Source organism: Scophthalmus maximus, chromosome 10 (assembly GCF_022379125.1).
Source record: "Scophthalmus maximus strain ysfricsl-2021 chromosome 10, ASM2237912v1, whole genome shotgun sequence".
Taxonomy (NCBI): domain Eukaryota; kingdom Metazoa; phylum Chordata; class Actinopteri; order Pleuronectiformes; family Scophthalmidae; genus Scophthalmus; species Scophthalmus maximus.
This window is the reverse complement of record NC_061524.1, coordinates 7,947,619-7,973,524: the sequence shown is the minus strand read 5'-3', so window position 1 is coordinate 7,973,524 and position 25,906 is coordinate 7,947,619. Positions and strand designations below refer to the sequence as shown.

Here is a 25,906-nt window from a genome sequence, read left to right as displayed (position 1 = left end):
ATACTTTAAGTCAATTTTCAGCAAAAACACCAAAAATGTTCTGGTTTTCTTAGTCTTCCATAATACTGAACTGGATCTCTGTCAGTTTTAGAACATTGGTCCGACAACTTATTTTTGACATTTTATATACTAAACTATATATAGAGAGAGAAAAAAATAAGTATATTGACTTATTGAATAAGTTTGGTTACATTATTTGGCCTGGATGAGACTGAATGCTGATGTCTTTTTAAGTGATGTTCCCAGATCTTATTAGTGCAGGCGAGAATGATGGCCAAAACTATGAAAATTATACTCAAGCTGCCATAAAGCTCAATTATCCTTCAACAACACTTAACTTTAAAATGATACTGGCTCTCTCTGCCTGTGAGCTACGAGGTCCATTACAGGCACCTCAGAGAAATATCCTCCTCTGGGTTATCAGTGGCATTTTGCCTCAGCGGCGACAGAACGACCTGTTTTCCAGTTTATATCTCATTGCTCAGAAACCCCTGGGGTCCCCTCGTCTGTCAAATCACAAGTGATGCCGCACTTCCACATAAACCCGCACACAGCTACACGGCCACATAAAAACAACTCACACACGCACGCAAACAAAAACATAAGTTACGTCAAAACAGCTTAGAGCAGAAGGCACAGACTAATACTTCATCCATACAACTACATTTTCATTTTAAAACCGCATTTTAAAACTAAAACGATTCCCGTCCAAACAACCGTTTTAGCTCCATATCCATTTTAATTCATTGTTCAGAGCAAAACACCTGAATGGTGTACAATGGTCATGCACGTGCCGGCGTAAACAGGAAGCAGATTGTCTACTCTGCAGGCATTTCTTTTGTTACATATACAAAATCAAACTATAACAGGTGAATCCGTCAGCAGACAATAGAACAGCAGACTATGTGCTCTGACAACAGCGTCACAGTGTAAGATTCCACAAATCTATTTCAAGATCAGCCTCTATGTCCCAGCATTGATGTGCAGGATCCCGGGGCTAGATGAGCACCTTCACAGGAGCATCTCTGCACAAACAGCATGTTTGTCATCCGTGCCAAGAAAAAAACACCCCAGCACAAAAGTGAGCAGCGTCAATAGAGATGCTTTTTCAGCCCAGAGATACAAACCGAGAGAACCCTAGTATTTTGCCCCCTCCAGAGCCCAACGCCCACCGCCCACCCCTGGCTGCCATATGTGTTTGCCAAGGGCCTCTCCCAGTGCCATTGATTGAGTATTCAGAGTATTGAGCCACAGTGTCTATTATTCATCGGCTGCCTGGAAGGCCTGACTGGATACACAGACAAAACTCTCATTAAAACTTCCTCTGTCACTTCCTGTGATTTGAAAGCCGCATGTGTGTCGGAGCCATCCGTCACGTCCTGAAGGAGCTCTTGTCTCTGGGGTGTGCGTGTGTGTGTGTGTGTGTGTGTGTGTGTGTCTGTGTCTCTGTGTGTGTGTGTGTGTGTGTGTGTGTGTGGGGGGGGGGGGGGGGGACGACGACGACATGTTACCGTACATTTAGTAATTCGGATTTTAGCTAACTTACTCTCTTTAATGCTCTTCCGCAGCCCCCATGAGAAACCTCACGAGCAAACCTTGTGAGGAAATTGGTTTACATGGCAACGCAGGACTAGAATTGATCCCTTGCAATTAAAACAGGAAGAGCAGATCCTCCACTCGGATTCACTGACAGGCCTAAACCTCATTTTGACTGGTACTGCGACTGCAGGGGATGATACAGACCAGCAGCAACACTGAGATGCTGCGATCTGTAATATATGATAACAAAACCACACCAGCAGAATTGGAAGACTGTAATAGTCATTGTAAAGAAAACCTGATGACAAGATGATGAATGGAGCAAAATGAAAAATCATCTTTAGGATCCATCCTCTGGGGATCATGAAATGTATCCACAAGATTTCGTGTCTGTCCTTCTATTTCTTCTGATATCGCCATCTGGACAGAAGTCGTGGACTGACTGACATCATGGTCATCATCCCTGAATCTGCAAACAGGAAAACGACTGTATGTGCTGCATTTCCCAAACACAAACTCTGTCCATTTATTTATGGTCTATTTCAAGTAAACCCCCACTGCTGCAGTTATGAAACATGTGCTTTAGCTCTGTAAGACTCGGAAAAAGCTTTTGGCAGAGTGTTTCCGGGCTTCCACTTCATTATTCTAAAATCTCCCAGAATGCAGAGCGACATGCGCTCATGATTGATCTCAAAACCACTGATTTTATTTTCTTTTGAGGAAAATATTATGGATGGGTCTAAACAAGCCATAATTGGCCAAACCCACGGCAGCGCCTGACCTGCCAACAATCCAGACCCACTCCCAAGGTTGGCTGCCTCCCTGGGAAATATTGTGCATTAATTTCATTTAGTCTCCCCTCCAACATTCAATGGTAGAAGTTAATTAAATTGCTTGTCCATTGTGTTCATCCACTTACAAAGTTAATGATATTGTGCCGGGGAATTAAAGAGCGTTTTATAAAGCGCACGGGATGGGAGCTGGCAGGCACTACATTGCCCAGTTGAACCCTGTCAGTCGGCGGGCTTCTGGACCCCCTAATTAGCGGTGAAATGGATGCTTCCATCTGCCAATTTCCTGCCACGCTCATCAGTCGTGCAGTCGCTCCCCTAACCTGCCCGGCAGAGGGGTCTAAAGCAATAAAACCATCACAGCAATGACATTCAACCAAAAAAAAAAAAAAAAAAAAAAGGGAATAAGCGTATACATGATATGACTCAGACTTTAAAATAGCTTCTTTATAATGCTTGGACATTTATTTATTTTTTGCTCTAGACCACATCATTGGCCTCTTAAGCATAATTCAGATGGAAGACTCTGATAACTTCGTTAAAAATGTTCCCTACACACAGTAATAGCACCTCATTTCAGAGAGGGCGGTTTGAACAAATGTCTTCTAATAAAGCAATAAGAAAGGAATAATACATGTTGTGTACTTATAGGAAAGGTACATCTCTCCAGTCCGATAGTTAAAACATAAAAAATCTTCCCGTTTTCCACTTAGGTAGCAGTGCCCTGTTTGGGAATGATTAATGCTCATATATATTCCAGCTGCGTATTTACTAATACCATGTTGCTACTTCAGCAGCTTTTAACGAGGACATAAAAACCGAGGATCAACGTAAATGGGATTATACCTGTGGGGACTGTGCTGCTGTTGACCTCTTAATGAGGCTGGAAGAAATGGTGCTTTGCAAGTCCGTATGAATGAATGCTTCAAACAAATTAAATGGGGGCGCGGTGAGGGCATTTTCCTTGGACCTTAACCCAGGTGCATGGCAGGCTCAAAAGTATAGAAAACATCTAAAGTTAGATTATGACGTTTCTTCTTGTGCCAATCAAGTATCAGGTAACAAAAAGCAGATGACTTCAGACATGCACGGAAGTACGAACATTTTCCTGAGCGTTTACGAGAGGGGCTGTATGTGAGAATGCACTTATCCACAAATGCTGCTCCACAAATAGTACTGACACACTAAAAAAAATATTAAAACAAATGCCAATATGCGGAGAACCGTTTAGAAAGTCTTTAACAAGCTACAGTTTGATAAAGATACGTCATCTACACTATATTTAACAATATGTTTTTTAGTCCCTAAAGGGGTCACCAGGACCTTGTATGCATTTATTATCTTCAGTTTTTACCTCATTAGAGAGCAATGTCAAAGACCACTCTGCTGTGTCTCATGCGCTGGTGAATTGCTGTTGACTAGAGCAGTTTGACAAACCAAGCAGAGCGATTTTTAAGGTCACCCAACCCCATGATTTACAGACAGCTCGGCTGTAACTTCATAATAGAGCTCAGGTCCAAAACACTGCAGCGCACAATTTAATCAGGGCGCAAGAACAACTAGTACTAAAACAGGATGTAACATTCATTCATTGACATACAGTGAAGAGCAATATGTGGGACAATTATGGTTCTGAAGGGGGATTTTACACAGTTTGTCCCTGCTAACAAGGTCAACTCTTCAACCATAAGTGTATCAGACTGCAATTGGGCATGAAAAGATCTTTCTTCTTTCTTCACAAGGAAATAATCTTTTGATAGCAATCTTCAAATAAACCCTTGATCTCGGGGCCGACATTGTAAATGTCCACTTTCCTTAAATAACTATTCTGTCTTGACTAAACAAAATCATCATTTTAAAAGGAGATATGAAGATGATGAATTTTGACCTCATTAGATTGTTCCCAGAGATGAAAAATCAAAGTCTGGACAATTGAAGTAACCATTAGTAATTAAAGTGACATTACCTCCTCCCTTATTTTCTCAGGCCGCTGCTCGGTTGCCAGAGCCATTATTCAATCGTTTCGGATGCTGGGGGATAAAATGCCTTTAATATACTTATGCTCATTAATGTAAATCATATTTGGCTATGGATGTCCAATAATCAAAAAGAATATTTCAGCTTGTAATTCCCTGTCTGTAAAAGTATTCCCATTAGGGGAAGAGGCTCATGCAAATGACAAGTCTTTGAGCTCATTGATTTTTTTCCACCATTTTTGCATTTTGGAAAGGCTGCTAATGTTGTCATGGACTGTTCATCAATCTATATTATCTGATTTAATATTGTGCCTATTCATGTGGCCTCATTTTTGAAAGAGATGATTGAATTAGGATCATACAGGCTGTCGGGATAATTGAAGCAATATGATTTTAACTGATCACTGAGGTTGAATGAAGACTGTAAAGAAGTTTGAAAAGTTTTTTCATATTGACTGAATCCGCAACTTGTTTTCTAGCCATTAATAAATTCACTTTTTTTCCATCTTAAACATGTTGCTGCATTTGTAAAGGTGAAGCACGTGTACGCGGACATGTCAACATCTGGGGTAGAGTGACCGGTGATACAAGCAACTTCAATGTCAAATAGTCTGTATTGAGCAAACTCAACTCTCCCTAAGGACACTGGGATAGCTGTCAGAGCCGTGATGTCAGCTGGAAAAGTAATCAGTCAGCTTCTGTCGAGAGGCAGCTTTGAATCTGTCCCTGTCCCACACTGCAGGTGGCTCGCTCATGTGGCCTTGTAGTGACAAAGTGGCATCCTTGGCTGCCCAATGAGATACAGCTCTATCGCAGAGCCCCATAATGAAATATATTAGTTTGCTGCATCTTAGTGGCATTACTTTGTCACTTGTGAGAAGAATTTATCAGGAAGGTTCCCATTTCTCTGCATCAAGAGCCCTTCCTCCTCCCTTAGTACAAACACAACTCTTCCTAAATGAAGGCAACATCGTCTCTAGATCATGAGCCATCTCGTGAAACATCTATATAATATGACAGCTTCCACGGCACAGGCACAATTGATGGCGGTCTGCAGTATCTCTTTAGGCCCAGAGACTGGGGAGCACTCCCATGAAGACCAAGACGAGAAGTCGCCGCATCAGATGAGAGGGTTCAGTTTTGAGGTCGGGCTCAAAAAAAATAATTTTTTCCTCCTCGATGTATAAAAAAAATAAGCAGCTTTCTGTCTGTGTGCTGCCCGGGTATAGGCAGAGGCGTTCTTGGAACACAACAGTGACCACAGGACCGTGAAGCTTTAGAGGAGTCTGCAAAAACACACGCAGCAGCTCGTCTCAGGCTAAGACGCCCGTCCGGTGGCTCTTTGTGGCCTTCTTTGTCTTTATGTAAAAACCGATGCTCGCCAATGATGTGTTATGTAAAATTCCCAGAGGCTTGATTTAAATGGCTGGATATCCTCCATGCTAGCTTAGTTATACTCCAGTGCATCGCCCCTGAGAGCACATGGACGCTGCCTGAAAAGCAAATGTAAATGCAGCCTCAGCTTCTTAGATAACAAGAAATTATGTCATGGGTTTTTCCCTCTTATTGTATTATTATAATAATAAATAAAAAAGGGCGAACAACGGAGGACTTTTCTTACGCAGATGTTTCTTTTTATCCGTACAATCGCAGCATCCGGCCTTTCCCGTGGCCACTCATAAAAGACAGCTTTAAGATGTGATTGAGCAGAGGTCCTGTGCCAGGGGCAAGAGTGGCAGCAAAACCCACGTCTGCTCTCCTGTAAATATCACACCCTCAGAAATGTGGGAAGAAAAGAGGATTTGGAGGGGCCTGTGCGGTTCTACAACAAGTCTCCTGGGCCAATCCTTTGAGAGCTCGACAGATGACCAGGTGGTACGGAATTGTGTATCATAAAGTCATGTGTAAGTAGGGGAGAATACACAATGTACAGTGCATCTGTTACATCTGAGGACAAATCCAACTGCCTTTGCTGGAGCCAATCATTAACATTAGGCAAAGCAACGTTTGTGCACAAAGCTAAATTACCGAACCAAAATAAAGAAGCTTAGTTTCCCCACTCACCCTGGACATGTTGTCAAAATTACTAGACAGCTGCAAACCACTAGAGACACTAGCTCTTATTCAATCTTTTAGCTAGCACGCAGTGGAACCAAGACATAGTTTTTTACAATTTGTTTCTTTCTAATCACACACTTTGATATATATATATAATTTTCAGCAGAGAAACAGCGCAATCCTAATTTGTATGCGCTCCTGTTGACTCGTCAGTGGTTCGTTCGAAATAACAAGTTGGAAACTTTCTTTGTGCCATGTCCCCCTGTAGACGTTAAATACATCTTGCTAATTTGATAGCCTTGTTAGCAGAGGACCACTCTTTTTTTTTACTAATTGTTTCTTAAATCAGTCACATTCACAGACCACGTTACACAGCAGGCGTTTTGACTTGAGCAGGAAGAAGCACACGTGGAAGTATTGACATTAATCAGGGCTCCATTCCAGCAATCAATTGCAGTGTAATGTGGCAATTAATGGGATTAGTTGGACGTTTGTCTGACAAATTAAAAGGTCAAAATGCTGTTAAGACAAATGGCTAGAATTCCGCTTTAGCTGAACTTCAGAAGGCCTGGACCCTATTTAGGGAAACCCTGGTTAAGACAGTGAACCAGCTGTTCCACTTTTGCCCAATGAGGCCTCTAGAAGGTATCCTACATCAGCTACAAGCACCCAATAAGATCCTCTATATGAACAATTATCCATACATTCCTTCATGCTTATTCCACAGATGTACGCTTCTCAAGTCTCACAGATACAGACGCACTCAACATAGACAAGGCGATTCAGTTCGCTGGAGCTCAGCATTCTGAGAAATGCTTCATTTCCAGCTGGCCAAAGGATGCTTTGAAAAGTGTTTTTCTTCATTTTCAGAAATGTGATTAGGCAGTTAAAATTAAGAGCCCGAATTTAACTGAAAGAGCATAACATCCAATCTAATTAGATGGCTCTTTAATGAGTTGGTAATTAGCTACGGCATGGTGCACACAGGGTGCCATTGTGGCTTGAACTTGTGCAGGGACCCTGCTGACTGGAGCACCCTTTGTGTTAGATTGGTTCCCACTTGGGAAGCATTACTCTCTGAAATATGGTTATGCTTTGCTTTATACCTTTATACACCACTTGGATGTATGCTAGGGGTCAGGCAGAGGTTTGGGCTGCTCTTCGGGGGGTTGCTGTGCAACATTTAGAATTTGTGTGTTCTGTGAATCCCAGGACGTAGAGTTTTAAGATTCATGTTTTAAATTAATTTTCATGCAGAGTGGATGAGAGTTCAGAAGAACAACATAAAATAAGGGCAACCGACATTGGGAGTGAAGTCAATAAATGGGCCTATATATTTGCTTGGTCAATCATAGGAGGTGCATTCCGGTGTGTGCATGACACATCACAGACAATAGATCATAAACTATTGCACGCTCCGCCCTCAAACAAATGCACAGTTTAGTTTCATCAGGCAGGCTCTGGCAGGCCCATTGCTGCATCTTGCCTTTCCGCTTGCCCAGCACCGCCCCTCATCTGCTGAAGCCTGTCTACCTCTGACCTCCAGAACCCCACAGCGACTGCATTAATTTTCCCAACCAAAATCAATCGGCAGAGGAATGGGAGAAGGAGGAAGGCCCTCGTTATTAGTCTGGGCAGGACACACCCTCTGACTGGGAGTGTACGGCTGTTTTTATAGGTAATAGTTTAACAGGGGGTGGCGGCTAGGGGACAAAGGGATTGCTCATTTCCCCTGACCCCAGAGATGAGTCATTCCAAATAAACTTACACATGCCCCATTTAATATCATTAGAAAATTCGGCCTTAAGAAAATTTTGGGGTTATTTGATGTGAACTTGTTCTCTCTTAATCACAAGGAGGGGAAGCATATGAGACTAATTTGGTTGAAAAGATGGCATTGGAGTGTTGAGGTCTGAAAAGGAAAATAATGCATTCAGTCAAGGGCAAGAGCACGCATATGACTGCAAATTCCCTGCCATGTGGCTCTTTCATTTTTGTATATCTATTTATATGCTGGCTAGCTGAACAGACTCGCAAACATTCTCCAAAATCGGATTAGGAAATTATGAGCCCTATCATTAGCTGGCTGTGTCAGTCTCGAGCTTCGGCTTCCTATTTCCTAATGAAGAGCAAGTTAAAAATGATTAAATCACGTAGCGAATGTGCTTATGACCCATTAATATGTAGTATAAAACAGAAACATGACAACAATATTGGCTACACATTTAAAGATCTGAATAAACTGTCCACGGTGGGTAGAATATAGAGTTATGACAGTTAAATAGGAAAGGCAGGCGCTGCATGGAGAGCTTGTGATGCCATTACTCTGACAGCAAGCGGGGGATCATCAGCCCCGGTGACTTAGTGTGTGTGTGTGTGTGTGTGTGTGTGTGTGTGTGTGTGTTTAAAATGGCCTATGTGTTTAAAATGTGCTGCACAATACCTGCTAATTCTATTAAGTGCTTCTGTGGTGTGGTTTTGTGGTTATGGGTTGATGTAAATGGACGGCTGGTTGACTAAACAATGCAATAGCATTAGAATAAGGTGATTGGATAACAGAGTGGAGTAGAAGGCCCGAGCCCCGAACACCCGAGGCCTTGCCAAGTCCATTACGTGTATTGGAGACATCTTGATATCCGTCATGGGGAGTTGCCAGCCAAGAGAGAGGAGGTTGTTGTTTTGTTTAGCCCTCATCGTCAAGATAGCTTCCACCTCCCGACATCCAGGTGTAGGTAATGCAATCAAATGAGGACCTCACAAACAAACAACCCCCCCCCACACGCACGCACGCACGCCTTTCAATCCACTCTGGGACTTTTAGGCCATTTTAGGAAACACTGGTCGTCAACTGGCTCAAGGACAAGCACAGTTCTGTTTTCAGTCATGATGTGCACTAGACAGAGAGAGACGACAGAGGGGAAACGCAGGCAACGAGAGGAGGGGAATGACGTGACACTAAGTCGAACCGGGGACTCGCTGCTCAGGTTTGCTTATTTGAAATTCAAACATTTGTTTGAATGTGCGAAAAGAGATCAAATATTCAAACTGTAATGACCTATTTTAATTTTAATATTACAGTCACCTTGTGGTAAAACAGAAAACACTTAAAATTCACCATCAGCTTGACCTATTGCATGTCCTATTGACCTATCCGTAAACAAAGCTGATCAATAACTAGAATCACCTCCTCCCGGTTGTATGCCGTCTCCAACCTGTCAAGTTGCAGGGAATATGGTCACAATCTCCCAAATCGTTTTGAAGCTACGACGTTGAAAAATGGACACAAAAGTGTTGTTTTTTCAACGACATGACATCACATTTGACCATTGGGATGTAAAATGGTATCACTTCATCGTTTTATCCTATTAAACATTTCTCAGAAAAATTGTCACAATCACGGTATTACTTCTTAAGTTGTGGCAAAAAAACCAAAAACATTTGGGACGCCAGTGTGACCTTGACCTTTGACCACCAAAATCGAACCGTTTCTTTTTGAGTCCATGCGAGTGTATGTCCCTCAAGGCAGACCTCAGATATCACGTTTACAGGGGCAAAAAAAAAAAAGCCATTTTATAACACTTTATGGACCAAACAAATAATCGATTAAAAAAGAAAATTATCAGCTTAATTGATAATAAAATAATTGCTAGATGCAGCCAAACATACTTAAGTTTATAATGGTAAAGTCCTATATTGATTTTCAAAGAAGATATTTCATGTCTCGTGTAACAAATGCATTGTAATGGTCTTCCTTCCTGTGTCTGCTCACAGCTGTATTCTTATCAGGCCCCTCACACTAAGAGCCAGTCATTAAACGCACTTGTGTGTGGAGTGTGTTCATCGGAGACAGGTGTCAAGAGGTTGTTTTTACTGCTGTAATTACCCTGCAACACATCGCTTACCGCCAGAGCCACGGGCTTTCTTTCAAACTGGGGAGAAATTGCTTGGATTTAATCTAACGATTTTCCCCTCTGATATTAACCAGCCGTGCGTGACACCCAGCCAGGGCGAGGAGATCAATTCCCCAGGAAAGTGTCGTCTTCCTCAGACACGCCGGTGAGCCAGGATGAGAGGGAGAATCACGGACCGGCACTTCCACCGCCGGGGGAGATGTTTAGATTAGAGGCTGGTGGCTCGCTGCAGGTGTCTCACCCACGCTCCCTCTCGCACTCAAACATCCCCCCCCTGCTCCTCCCTCCTCCTGTACATGATACCTGGCACGGGGCAAGGTGCTCCCAGAGGAGGCAGGGGATATATATATACACTTAGGCGGGAAAAAGGTCAGACGGGCTGAATGTGGCAGGCAAACAGGCGGTGGGGGTCTGGGGGCATGGGGATGAATCACAGGAGAATTGGTGCATGGCAGTGAATGAATAACCCGCCATGGCTCCCCAAACCCCATTATTTCCCTCCTTTTCCAGTGGGGCCTGAAATTCATGTCTGCGCATGCTGGCAGTTCATTAGGGGGAGGATGTCATTCCTCTTCTGGCTGCAGCAGGACAGCCCAGGCGGGCCCCAGGAGGACCAGGCCCTGTTTAATTCCACATCAACCGCTCCACTGAGGGCCTTAATCTCTGCTTGTGTGATCAATACTATATCAGTGTAAATTAAAATGACAATTTTAAAGTAATTAAGCCTGTTAATGCTCGATTCAAATGTCATTATTTGCCTGAGGAGAAGCTGGCTGCATGTGTAAAGGCTACTGTACGTGTGAGGGGGAATTGTTTTTTTCTGCTTTTTTTTTTTTTTTTTTTAAAGAGGAGGGTAAATTACGAGCCATGTCCACAGTGACAGGTAAAGCTCTTTAACTGGCACAGCCTGATGTTGCCGCCGCAGCCACCAAAAGGAGGGCTTAACAAAAGCAGATTAACTCTCCACCCATGCCAGCCCAGGGACCTCTCCAATTTCAGAGGAGGATAACCCAATTGCTGAAATCTGATTTGTGCAACCAAACCCAATTATGGCCATATTAGATGAGAAGTGGCAGGGAGAGAATGCTTGCCGAGGGAGGCAGGAAAAATAGAGCGGGTGGAAGGGGCGGGAGATGGTGGCGGGGCAAAAGAAACGTTACACAATAAAAATGCACTTAACTATAGAATGAAGCCCAGCAGTAATTGTGTGATTTGATTATTTTTTGTCTCCCTCCTCACTCGGCTTTTGAAAGCCTATTTAGAGTCATTGTTAGAGAGAAATAAATGAGGCCCCGCGTTAACCTTGTCCACCTTGTGTGTGTATGTGTGTGTGCGTGTGTGTCATGTCTCATGTGAAGCGAGGTGACGTGTAAGTGAAAAGGAAATGAAATGATCACATTGTTGGTTGTTATTTTGACAGGCTCGCAGCCAATAGCCGGAGACCCTCCACTCCTCTTAGACCAGATTCGCCAATTACACCCAGTCACACCGATTAGGGGCCGCACGGGGGTCCCGACAACCACACTTCCTCCTGCAACTGCAGCCTGGCTGAGACGCGATGTAACATCATTAAGAATCAGCTGCACTTTCCACTTTCTTCATCTGCCATTTTCCACGATTTTCTCTGCAATCAGCAGCTAATGTGTTAACAAAAATAAGAGGAAGTGCAGTGATTAAAAATAAGCCATTAGCCGTTGGTGGTGGACATCAGTCGTGTGACGTGTCCGTCACTATTCAGCTCGCTCAGCGAACAAAGCCGGCAGCTGTCACGACACAGAATAACTCTGACGCTGCTGCTGAACCACCTTAGTGACAGTTGGAGGAAATCGTCCGCAGTCGTAGTTATTTGGCGGATGCGCAGCAAATGTCCCACAGTGGTGTGATCGCTTCAGATGAATGTTAAGGATTAAATGAATGCTAATTATTATTAATGTGCACTATCTTTATCGTACATGATCACATTTTGGGCCTAGGTGCAGTTTGAGAAGCATAAAGTCAACAATCCAAAAGTACACACCCAAAACTTTAAAAGGACTTTTACAGTAAATGAACACGTTGTGAGCTATTAAATCTATGAAACGTAGCCGAATTTATCACAGTCGGCAACACTTCAATGCAAAAAACCTGAGCCACGTCCTCAGTGATGCAGCTCCATGAATTATTAAATACATGCCAATAGTGGACAGATAGAAAGCATCCCTGCTGAAAAACAAGGGCAGTCTGTGGGTATTTAATTAGCAGGGTGGCTGCTCCTATGCATGCCTGATCATGCAGGGTAAAGGACACCCAGGGGCCTTTCAGGGGGCCGGAGGAAAGCTTGGCATTGTATTGGTTTGCATCCAAGCTGTCCGATCCATCATGCTGTCCGTTGACTCGTGTTTGCAGAGCCAGCCCTTATTAATTATCAGCTCATTTGGAGAGGACGGGGTGTTAAGGGTGGAGTGTGGGCGGTAGGTGGTTGCTCATCTTTGATCAATGGAATCTATCGCTCCGACAGAACTCTGCCGAGGGCCATTAGGGTCAATTTGTACTGGCACACTGGATGCTTCCTCCAGGAGAGGAGGAGAGAACACTCCTTGGATGGAGATGTGGGAGGCGAGTGTGTTAGCTGTAGACAGCTGAGCCACATCACTTCATCCTATTGGCAAGCACCGGTGATAGCATTGGAAATTGTTTTTTTGGGCCTAGAGGCCTAAAGACATGTAGCCAACACTCAAATCCCTTCTTCACTGTGTAAAAGACACTTATACTCAGTAAAACAAAACACTAGTGCTTGTTTAAATGTTGGCCCACACTTTATATTCAAATCATCAAGCTCTCTATAGACTAATGATGATTACAAGGTCTGTAAATCTAGAACTCATTTTAGTCAAAAACTTCGGTCCATAGGGTCAAATTGGGTTTGGACATTTTCAGAGTTTGCAGTTCACATATGAACACAGAGGGAGGATGTCCGAGTCAGATTCGTTCACGACAGTGGGGACACTTCCAGAACATTCAGGTGAGGGGCAGGGCCTGGGTAGAGCGCCGACTCGCTTACCGTGAATACCAGAGATTTTTCGTCTGAATTCTCACACTGACTCATTTGTACATTTTTGGAAATTTGACTGGCAGTAAAAGCTCAGCACAATGTCTGCAGCCACATTTGTGGACATTCTCACATACAGCCCCTGGGGAAAAGTTCAGGAAAATGTCCAGACTTCAGTGAATGTCTCAAAGCAGCTGTAGAACGCAGTGACTCCAGTGCACTTGGTGGCAGTAATGCACCTCTCAGACGGTTTGCCAACCGCTAATAAACACACAAAAAATCTGCATGACAACTAACCAACACATCATGTTTTAATTTTTCACAACAACCAATATATATTTTTGATAACATTAGAGAGCCAGCCACGAAATGTTGTTCTGGTGTGCACTTGTCTGGTTTTGTGGAATGACAATAAAGTCTGTCTCTCGATAACAAATTGTCAGTTCAGCCGGTTCAAATAAAAACAAATCATTTGAGCTCGTAAGCCGGACTGGAACGAAATGATAACAGACACAATTCTATTTGCGGATTAACAAAATAAAAAAATGTGATGGATTAAACTACTTTATATATCTAGTTATACAATATACATAAAATAATACAACATTTAAATACATATTTCTACTTTATATTTTTAAGTACATTATACCACGTACTTAAGTAAAAAGTATATAAGTGAAACTTTATATGCAAGATTATTATTTATGATTGATCGAGAATTTTTTCCACATTTTTACCATAAATATTAATAAAACGAAATAATATGGTATAACAGGGAATCTTTGAGGTGTTTAAATAAACATATCCATTTGTGTGTGTGTGTGTGTGTGTATGACGCATGTTGCTGTGCAGATCTTTGGAGTTAAGTGGCTTGGATGGGGTGAGTGGGGGTCTTTTTTTCTCCTTGGAGAGTGGGACTGTGAGGGCTCTCAATAGACAGAGGATTATGGAAATCAAAGCTGAGAGATTAGCTAATGGGAATATAATGGCCACTGACTGCCGGGTCGGCTGGGCCATGCAAATGAGGAGGCTATAGCCGCTGGCGGAGGAAGAATCGATATGTATGGACAAAGTGCTGGCTGGCGATAGCCCTATATCAGTGACGCTGCACGGACACACACACAGACACACACACAGACACACACACAGACACACACACACACACACACACACACACACACACACACACACACACACACACACACACACACACACACACACACACACACACACACACACACACACACACACACACACACACACACAGTGAGGGCCTAACGCCAGCAGACAGGAGTGAGCTTTCAGCGGGAGGACGCGGCTCAAGTGGGGAACCGGTGATATCGCCAGCTCCAGCCCCGGTCGCTCGCTCGCTCGCTCTCACTGATGTCAACAGGCAGCATGTGATTCTGCCCGATGCCTGGCATTCATCCTCACTGACACAGCACTGAGATGTAGGTACTGGCCCGGCCCCACTCACCACGCTCCATCAAATATCTATTCATCACACCTTGGCCCCAAAAACTGAACAAACGTCCTTGTGCACAATCAATAGCGCCGCGACCAGGACGGCCAAGTATTACGGCAGCATTTAGGTACACTAAGTAGTTTATTTTGCCACAGACTCTGGACAATCTGACATCTGCCGTTTAGGATGTGCAGATATTAACCTCCTTCGGGTGTATGAGGTAAAGTGGGTGTCGTAAAATGCAATTGACTGGGACACATGACGGCTTTCATCATCAAACTAAATGGAACATCTCCCCTCTTATATATCAGAATACCAATTTTGAGCACGTCAGAAAAATTTCAATTTCAGGTGGGAGCGGCGGGACTCTGGCTCCCCGCGCCTGGCCTCTCCCCTCTCATTTTCATTCCTGCCCGAACGGCCCGGCCATTCATCAGGACCTCGGGCAGAGGACACCTCCCGCCTGCTCACAAATGCATGGAGCAGGCAATAAAATTAACCTTGTGGCAATTGTTTTCCCACCCGTTTGATGGCCCCGTGTCAGCTCATCTGTTACCGCGGGGGGGAATAAAAAAGTCAAGCGCGGATGTGCAAAAAATTATGACTCTGGAGGGGAGGCCGGGTGGGGGTGAAGAGGGGGGTTGCACCTGAATAGAGCCGAGCTAATGCCAGATTATGAAGTCAAAACCCGATCAATCAGTGTTAGGGTAGCTGAATAGACGGTCGCTTGTTGATTTGTGTCTGTGAACAATAAAGAACATCAAGAGGCTGGTTGTGGGTGTAATGGAGACTACTCAGCAACAAGATGGTGGGAGATACATATATATTCTTTTACAGTTCAGCTAGCCTCCATCCCTGACCTGGCCCTTTCACTGGGCGGGGAGGGACAAGACGGAGGAGAGGGGAGGGTGAGAGGTGGAGGGGGGATAAAAATCCTTCAGAGGGTGTTTATTTGCTCTCCACACCTCCTAAGCGATCAATATTTTTAATTTGGGTCCGAGTTATTATTTTTCACATCACTGCGCCGGGGAGCAGAGTAAAGTGGCTCATATTTTAGCACTAAAAAGATCGATATGACAGGCTCACCTTCACTCTGCCCCCTCGGTGGCTGGGGGCCGCACATCATAATGGACGGTGGCGAGGTACACCCAGCCCGCCTCATGCTGGAATCACATCATTATCTGTGGACCCCCACCCCCAACACACACGTACACTCAACCCACCCTCCACAACAGGACAACAACACCTCCACCTCTAACACAACTGATTTACTTCCCTCGGCTACATCCCATCAAAACACACACGCACGCACGCACGCACGCACGCACGCACACACAGTTAAACACTTTATCAGAGCACTGTTTGTGGGGAGAAGCCTGGTGTGAGTTTGTGTGTGCGAGCAGCGACCCACAGCCCAGTGCCACGATGAACCAGGAGGGCAAAAGGCTCGAGTTCTACAGATCTGACTCCTCGTAATAAATGCATCAATTTCTCCACCTCTTTACACAATCCATTAATTATATCTACATTTTCAGTCAAAATATTTTCACAAGGTGGGAATGCCCACTCTCTCTGCCTCATAACTCAAGTCTGATGGCAGTTTCATTGATTGTCGCTCAACACATGTCCAGAGCGTGTGCGTGTGTGTTTTTCCCCCCGCGTGCGCGCTAACGTGGATGTTTGTTAGGCTTTGTCACTATATACGTGCGTGTGTGTGTGTGTGTGTATGCACTTGTGTCTGCCCTGAGAGTATGAGTGATGGCCTGAGGAGAGTTATGGCCCGGCGATATTACCAAGCTGACATCTACTCCATTCAAGTGGCCTCAGTCGGTGCCGTACTTCTCACCATATTGAAATAAGAGCCCTCTTAGATTTAGTTTGCAATATTTTAACCTGCTTTATATGCCTGCTGCAGTCTTTTTAAACACAGAGCCGAGAGGTGGAGGAGGGAGGAGTGGGGAGGGGGAGGGCTGCTCCTGCTAGTTAACCTCTGTGTGTAAAACCAACAGACTGTACATAGAGACCCCTCCTCTATGACCCCACTTTCTCAGGAAGGTATATAATCTCTATATGCAACCTGGTTTTGTTTCATCATAAAAAGGTGGGGGGGGGTACAGGATGCAGTTAAAAAAGAGAAGAGGGGGGGACGATAAATGCGAGTGACACGCATTTCTGGGCAACACAGTAAACACACTCGCGCTGAGGCCCTGTCAGCACAGAGGGACACTAAGTGTTCATAAATTCCTGGCCAGGCCGAGCGGCACTGATGATTGCATTACAGCACGCTGCCTCTGGAGCAGAGGGAGGCCGAGCTGCTGGCAGCGGCTGACAGGGCTGCTCCGCTGACCACAGATCAGGAGGCGGCTCAGGGAAGGAAAACACAAAAAATAAGGCATTTGGCTGATCATTTTTGTTGAAAGCCTTAAATTTAATTTTAGACACGAGACTCATAGACTTATACACATGTGGCTGTTTTGGTAAGTATGGAGTAAGAAAGGTTCGTCCACAACTCCAGACATTACTTTGCATTTTAATCATTGTTGTTCTCGTGCAGTTTCTCTAATTTGCGTGTCACGCATAACTTTTAGGGATTACTAACGCCATATTTTATTTTCTGCTTGCACGTACATGAAAAAACCAAACTAAAAACATAAATTATAATATGTACTTTCTTCTGTATTCTAGTAATTTGGTGACTGAAAAATGCAATGCCATTTATTCTTATGAATGGATTTTTTCCTCACACCTCCTTGGCTTTCTTTAAGGAACTGGCTCATTTGAATGTTTCATATGTAAAACAGCCAACTCTAGTCTTTGTGCATTGTCTTTATTGACAAAATCTATTTGTTTGTATATTGCAAGACGAAGCATTGTGAAGATCCATTGTGAATGAAGTATTTTTGGTTTTGTGTTTCTGCTGTTTATGATGCTTCCGCTCTCCTCTCTCTCTCTTTCTGCTGCACTGCAGATTATAAACACATAATCATCTGTGTGCCATCCTGTCTCCAATTATCTGATCATCTTAAATTAACATGAAACTACATTAAATTAATTACATCTTAAGTTAAAATAGGTTCACATGCAGCCCAACAGTTATGCCTCATTCCAAATAATGCCACATTATATGCAACTATAATTCATCGGGAGTCGGGATTCACACTCGCTTTTCCTTTCGTAGTTTGTAATCTGACATAAGACGTGACTCCATTAAAATTAAATAAAAAACCACAAACACGCACAAAGGCTTGCTTTAAACTTTAGTGTGAGTGTTATTAGATCCACAAATTAAACCGGACAAAGTGCTTGGATACTAAAACACTCTGTCTAAGGGGGGAAAGGTTCGCAAGAACATAGACATGCATTCATACACACATACACACACGTACAGAGAGAGCCACCGTTTAAAAGGAGACAGCGGTGTCCTGTCAAGCCGCAGAGCCTGATTTATCCTCTGTCGCTGCACTCATTCCTGTCCTGCAGACCACTGACATGAGGGATGCCTTTAATTTCCCATTAAAATGCCCTGGAACAACTGAGGGCCGGGGAGGCGGCGCGTGCCGCTGTGTGTCACTGTCTGTGTATGTGCATTGCTTGATTGGACTGTGTGTGTGTGTGTGTGTGTGTGTGTGTGTGTGTATGTGTGTGTGTGTGTGTGTGTGTGCGTGTGTGTGTGTGCATGTGTGTGTGTGTGTGTGTGTGTGTGTGTGTGTGTGTGTGTGTGTGTGTGTGTGTGTGTGTGTGTGTATGCCAGAAGTGCGCATGACAGTTTGCGGACATCGCTGTGAACCTTCACAGACACCGGATTCCTAGCGTGTGTCAGGAAGCGGCAGCATCACAGCGCACATCATTCCAGATGACACGAGCCGCGGCTCCAGGGCCAGGCCGACGATAAATATTAATGGCCAAGAACAAGTGGATTGGGAGTTGAGTTATCAGGGCGGGCCTTTCTAATTGACATTTTACCTGCTGTATACCTTAACAGGGCTGTAAAACAGCGGGCCCGGCCTCGGTCGACGTGTCAGTCAAGCTCTTCCCCATCGCAGCTGCCTTCCTCTGGGAGGAGAGGAGGAGCTGCAGCTCAATGTTCAGATTCAGCATCACTGTGCCACATGTAGCATTTCAACATCAAGAAGTTATCAGCATGTATAATTTGAAAGAATTAAGTAAACGTGGTAATCAAACAAGCCTCCAGCTTCCTCTAGCGTGTACACAGCAGTCTAGAGGAATCGATCAGCAGGTTGGATTTGAGGGGAAAGATATAGTTACACAAATAAAACAATTGTTAATTCCCGGTCCACTTTTATGAGTAATTAAATGACTTTTTCTTACTGGCTTGACTAGTTTTTAGTTTATCCATTTCTACAGTATTTGATATTTAGCCATTTAAAAAGACCAGTGTCCACTTGTTATATGAATGTTTCTGGTTTTTTAACATTTCAGAAAATGACAGAAAATTGTTGTTGTTGTTTTTAAAACAATCACAGTTTAACAATCCCAAAGAAATTAAATTTGCTGTCAAAGAAAACAAAAGAAAAACAGCAAGCAGGAGTCACAGATTTTTTTTTTTCAGTTGGCATTTTTTAAATAATTTCAAACATGTTGATCAAGTTTGTGTTGCTCATCTACTTGATCAACAATTTTTTCAGCTTTAATCACAGTGGGGAAAAAAGAGAAGAAGACGACGACGAGTCTTTCAACAGAACTTCACATGTTCATTTATCAATCACATTCCTCTCTTTCGGTGACACAGGGATGTAGTTCAAACACACTCTCACACTGGGCAGGCATGTAAACAATCTGACAGGCCTTTACCATGCACTTGCCACATTACTACACTCCCGCTCATCCAAAACATTCACTTGTCGACTTCCGAAGAAACTACACACACAAACGCGTAACAGAATAGGAAAAACACAAGAAAAACACACACTTATCACAAAGTGGAAGCTCTGGACCCAGGAAAGTGTCCCCACTTCCATTATCTGGAAATTGACAGGCGGGGCAGACAACAAACAATTATCCCTTGAGCACAGGGGCCAAAAAAAATCGAAGACTGAGAAAACAAATACCGGTGATGTCATCAAAGCTAAATGGCAAGCCCTGTGTGAGAAAGACTGGAGAGTCTATTCATATTTACTGTTGCCAGGATTTCAATATCAACATCATAGAAAGCACATCAGATGTTTCTCTTTCCACTGACTGCTTCACAAAGAGAAGCACACACTGCCGTCTCTATTTGACGAGATTTGAGGATGCAACAAAAAGGTTAATCTATAGACAAACACCATTATATAAACAGCTCATAATGCTGGGATATTAGCGGCGCTTATATGGGATGGCAGATAATTATATTTTCTAAAGGCCAATGTTTGTAATATTTTTTTGAAAAGAGCAAATGTGACTCGGTGGGTGCTGTGATTTATGAGCATTTGTGGCGGTGCAGCCTAGCGTGGCGATAACGCCGAAAACACAGGAGGAGGAACTAGAAGCGCGGTCCACATCGGGAGACGTTTGCTCTGTTGTGCTATGCTCCTTTTTTTCCCCTACATAATCACCTGTGAACGCAGAGATGATATTCAGACGTGCAGTCTGTCGACTGAGTGTCAGATATGAAACTACCCTTTAATCCACACTTGTTGTAATCCACAGGATGATCACAGAGCTCAGGGTTAAAGTGGGAGCTGCTGCGTTTGAGTATTTGGCTCCACCAAGAGGCCACGTTCGACACAGTGGCTGAGCTGTGGGACGGATGAATGGATGACAGGCAGCCAGTCAACCAAGATCAAAGGTTCACGGTCGTATTAGATATTAATAGATATTAGTCATATTTATTGATGTGTCAGGAAAACGGGAAACATTTTACTTGAATATGATAAGTATCTCTCAGAGGACAACATATCGGATATTTTTTTTAAATTGGAGTTTAGTTATTTGCATTGATTTTAGTTGTATTGTTTAGGCCAAAGTTTTTTTTTCTGTGTATATTCACAGGTTTAAAATGACCTAAATAAAACTAAGCTAATAATAATTACACGCTAATGTTAAAGAATTGATTGTTGCTAACAAATTCTGATATTAATTTATCCCAATAATAATAGTTAAACTAAAGTTTTGACCTCTTTGTGACAACTGAATTATTTCTAAGTGTCTACTGCCATCCCGTGGCCACGAGCTGTTATTACAGCTTGAATTAACCACTCAAGTATAGCAGTTAAGTATAGTGATCCCATGACGCATCTGTATGTAGTGTGTCTTTGCATCAACAAACAGCTTCTACTCAACCAACATATGAAAGTTCACAGTGTTGTGTTTGTCTGTCTGTGGATCTTATTTCACATGTTGATTTCTTGAATTGCAACTCATTTGATGCCGTTTAAAACCAAACACCAAACACAATGGTCCATGTTTTCTAGCATTTCTTTGTCTGATATTTTAACAATGTCTCTTTTTCCACTTTGTAATAGAACATTTATACTTATTTTGTTATGATCACAGTTTCAATTCTGGATGAAATGGCTTTTATTTTTTAAGTCAGTCTATATCTATATCACAGTTGAGCCCATGACTGAACCTTAATCATTTTAAGACATTTATGTACTTTCCCCGTGGAATGCACTTTTTCCCATTAACACACGAGACATCACTTACTGTGAAATGCTCCTGGGACTTGTAGTTCTCATCGAGGTAGATGCGGGCTCTGCTGTACTCCTTCATGGCATCACTGGACAAAAGCTCTCTGATGGACAGAACACACATACACAAACACAATTATATAGATGAGAGGGAACGTCAAATCCAACAAATCCCCCCCCAAAATAATCTAGGTGTTTGTCAAGCTGAAGTTGCTGAACCACATTTAACAATAAAGAAAGACATTTTGCTGAGCTGACGTACAACTTCGATGCAACCAGTGGGGGGAGTAGTCCGCTCAGTTTAAAAACTGTCCAATCCGACATTCCTCCCAAACCAGCAAACAGGTTATTTCTTTATTAGCCATTATCATTATGGTCAAAACAATTTGTGCAACAACCGCATTATGAGCCCAGTACTTACTTGACAAAAGTATCCACGTGTGACATGGACGCCTCGTAATTCTTCCCGCCTACCTCTTGACAGTGCACGGCCAAGAAGTGAGGCTTATGTGACTGGACTGTCTGTGAGGGCAGAGAGAAGAAAAAGGTTAAAAGGGAAGGACAGTGACAAACACGTCCACTGCACTTAAAGTGTTTTAAAGCTAGTTAAATTATTCAACCGACAGCAAATGATCGAAGTGATTCTTCCTAACTCGGCTGTGTGACATGCTACTATATTTGCCTTTGCGAACGTAGGCAAAAGACACTTTGTGAGCTGGTTCCACAGGCACAACGTTGGCCACTCTTCAGCTTCCAGTCTGCAGCTCTGTGTGTACGTACAGCAGGACGTGACAGATGCTCACACGTCACCACTTCTGCCTGACACTCACACAAAAAACAGCTCCTCTGCTCCAGGAATATGTCGGCAACCCCTATTAGAATATGTGCAGCACTCCAGCAAATACATATGGAAGAGTATTAGGGCCAGGCACGGGGACGGGGACGGACGGACGGACATGGGGACATTTTTTATGCCACCCCTCTTCAGAGACCTTACAGCGATTGACGCACTGCGTGCATGTGATAAAATATGATTTCCTTGTTAATAAAACTGTTCACCAGTTCATCCACAAAAGGCAGAGAAATTCCAAATTTGTTCACAACATTTCACAATATCTTTTTAAATTTTTATTCTCCTCCGATTTATTACAACTTCAGTCTTGACTCCACATTTTTCCGAACTTCTGTGAACACAGGCTTAGATTTATTAACGTTATCTTGCGTGTATATTATATCATTCATACAAATAAGTGTTTCCATATGTAAAGTGAAAGTGGCAACATCCACTTTCCCCGTGTCACGTGACCTCGTGTCGCTTTCCTTAAACATTCCCTCTTAAATATGACGAGGTGTTTGTGAGCGGCCCCCGTCCAAGGTGTTCAGAGTGGCTGACCTCTAATGGAAAAATCAATACCACCGAGTGATTTACAGCACTCACAAGCACTCACAGTGCTCGGGCCTAAAGATGGCAGGCACAGGCTATGCATCACTGTCACGGGGTATGAGGGGGGGAGTTGGAGGGTCCGCAAATGGTCCCTGGACCTTGATGGAGCCCTGCTACTTCACCAGCACCCCGCCTCAGCGCGGCATTATGCTCACTACAGGCCCAATCAAATAAAAGTAATGTATGGCAATAACACTATGGATTTTCCATCAACCTATGGCTTGTCACTTAGCTGGATGACCCAGCAGCGGGGACCTACAGCAGCACAAACTTGGAAAGATTAGTGGACCTATCAACTCGCACCAGTAAAGGTCACACTCTCAAGGAGCCTGCAACTAATGTCGGGCTCAAATGTGACATGTGGGACGTGCACGTGTGTGTGTGTGTGTGCACACATACTGACGTGCACGTGCTAATCGCCTCGCATTGTATTTATCTTTCCAGGGGCTGTAAATTCAGGTCTGCGCCAGCAAACAGACAGGTGGTAATTTCATTACGAGAATTACCAATGCTATCAGCCCAAAACCAAACAGCATCAGCCAACTGACCTTGTTTTACAAAGAGCAAAAAAACCTGTGGCTGGTTTTCTAATTGCATCCATTACTGTTAACAAGAAACCCTTTTGACATTTGGGCTGAAGTATTAGCATGCTAAACATTTGCCGTATTTACAGAACATGTTTTTGTGATGGAATCCACAGTAGTGGCCGTGTCTAAACAGCCCTAAGACGGTGACAGCTGCTGCGGCAGTGGTGAGAAAAGCCTGTCTGGCCTGTGCTGACACGACGGAGGGAGCCGCTGCCATGTGGGACCATTTCTCAACCTCGCAAAGGATGTCGAAGACGCCCATGTGTTTCGCCGTCTCTTAACTTAAGTGTAACTTGAGTAAAGTGTCAGTTTAAGTGCAACGAGTAGAAGACTCCGTTGAAGTTGAAGCACCAGGAGTGTTTCGGTGGGCGGTTAACTGGCCTGGAAGTGTGAGCTGAAGTGCAAGTCCCGACAGAAAGTAGTGACAGATCAAGTGTGTGCGCTGAAAGGGAGACATCAGATAGTTTCCGCTGATGTGTAATCACTGAGAGCAGCAGCAGTAAAAAACAGTGGAAGTTGTCAGAATTGGTCCCAACAACTCGTAATCCCTATTCATTCCAAAGAATATAAATTGTTGTTTTACTGTTTGATTCATCTTAATGAACTGGTGTAAAGGTCAAAAGCACTGTGCACCAGATACAATCTAGCAGACAGATGGAGCCATTGATGAGGACTAATCGGGAGGGCCTGAGTCCTATTTCATGGTTCCCATTCGGAGGTGGGGAATAATCAGATAGATCAGAAGTTTGTGAGCTGACGTACAACAAGGATTCTTTGCTTTAATCCGAATAAGGGAAAAAGGTCTGGAGTCTCAGGGTAAGAGGGTGGATGACGTCACTGCCCAAATGCGGATCATTCACTGATAAAAAGCCTTTGTGTATATAATCGTATGGGAACCATGGGGCTTCAGAATACAATCTCAAAGGTAATAATTTCTGTTGAGAGCTAATCGAAAGGCTTCAATTCAATTAGATCACCAAATGACAAATCATGAACAGCATGCTGATCTGACACGATCGCTGCCCTGTGACTGACCAGTGAAGTTTCCGATGCAAACTGGCTGCGGGATTTATCCAATGCAAATCAGTGTTTATGCTCCCACAGTGGTATTGTCCAATTGCCATTTAACCCCGGCTACTGCACACATGGAGCAGGCAAATGACCCTGCTTTGTGTATGTGTTAAAGACTGGGATATCCTGAGAGGGGGCGAGAGTCATAAAACAGGATTTGATTGGACTCGCTGGCATAAGAAATAAAGAAATGAGAACCAAATACTTTGAGGGGGGGGGGGGGGGATCATTGCCTGTATCACAGGCTATCATTTTTTATCTTTACCTTATTTAGATTTAGACGGTCCATTCAAATTCAACCAAGGGCTGAGCGAAAGTCCTGAGACATCACCACAGCTTGTTCATTGAAAAGACTTCTGATAACTTGTGATCACAGCAACTGAAACATTTTCTTTGCAGCGGGAAACTGTTTCCTTTAACTATTTTCCTTTAACTGTAAGCCTGATGGATGTTTCACTGCTCTTTCCGGTTATTCACCAGCTCTGACTTAAAGAAAACGCTGAGTGAGTAACATTTAGTTTCATTCTGTTATTTCAGACTGTACCTGTATGAGTAAGTATTGGCTAACAGGCTTCAAAATCAGTTTCCCTACACTCCTGCAATCGGAGGTAAATTCCCGTAAATAGTTCTGATGAAATTCCTTCTTTCACAGACATGCGCCGCACCTTTCTAAGAAAAAGAGACTTCGACCTGCAGACGTCTGGGGCCAATTCAGTTTGCTCTCACCTGCCTAAATAAACTGCACTAAACAAGTTAACGCAGCAGAGTTTGTCTCGACTGCTCCAAACACGCTTGGTATGAAGAGGCCCCGTCAGAAAACACAATTGTAAGTGACACAGGAGACATGAAAGGGAGATCCAGAGAGGTGGAAGAGTGAGCGCTGTAGAAGGTTCTGTGAGCTGGTAAAAGTATGCTCATGAACTATGACCAAGGTGTGTCAGAAAATAAATAATTTAATTTGCTCAAGGAATTCCCCTGGAATACAGCAAGAGCCACGATTTACAGAGAAAAACAGCACAGACACCTACATAAAGACGTGAGTGCTCGTACCAACACCCTCTCTGCTGACGGTGCAGATCGATAAAAGCCAGTTCAACAACCTTTATTGTTTGTTTTCCAGGATACCGCAGTGGAATTATGCCGTGATTGGTTTTTTTGACACAAAGAAAAAAGGAGACGGCTCTTTCCTGAGAAGCAGTAGATTGAGTGTGGTATGCACACAGTTGCCTTGGAGCTTGGGCCGCCACAGTTATTGCACTACCGCGGTTACGCCATCACGCCGTGCCCGCCACAGAGTCAAACTGACAACTGAGTCACCACCACAAACAAAGAAAAAAGAAAAGAAATACTGTACATCAGTGCATGTCTGAAAACAGCTTGTTTTTGGACTGTTACTTCATTGTA

At 43.6% G+C, this 25,906-nt stretch overlaps 1 protein-coding gene across 2 annotated transcripts in view; it reads right to left on the bottom strand.

The window, feature by feature from the left end:
* Window positions 1-25,906, bottom strand: part of LOC118283723 (inositol polyphosphate-5-phosphatase A) — a 123,196-nt gene that overhangs the window by 63,921 nt on the left and 33,369 nt on the right. For both annotated transcript variants that reach the window (XM_035606009.2, XM_035606008.2), the window contains exons 3-4: window positions 21,822-21,922; window positions 21,417-21,504 (exon numbers count right to left, since the gene is read on the bottom strand). In XM_035606009.2, the coding sequence (XP_035461902.1) occupies window positions 21,417-21,504; window positions 21,822-21,922 (189 nt within the window). The remainder of the gene's footprint in view (window positions 1-21,416; window positions 21,505-21,821; window positions 21,923-25,906) is intronic.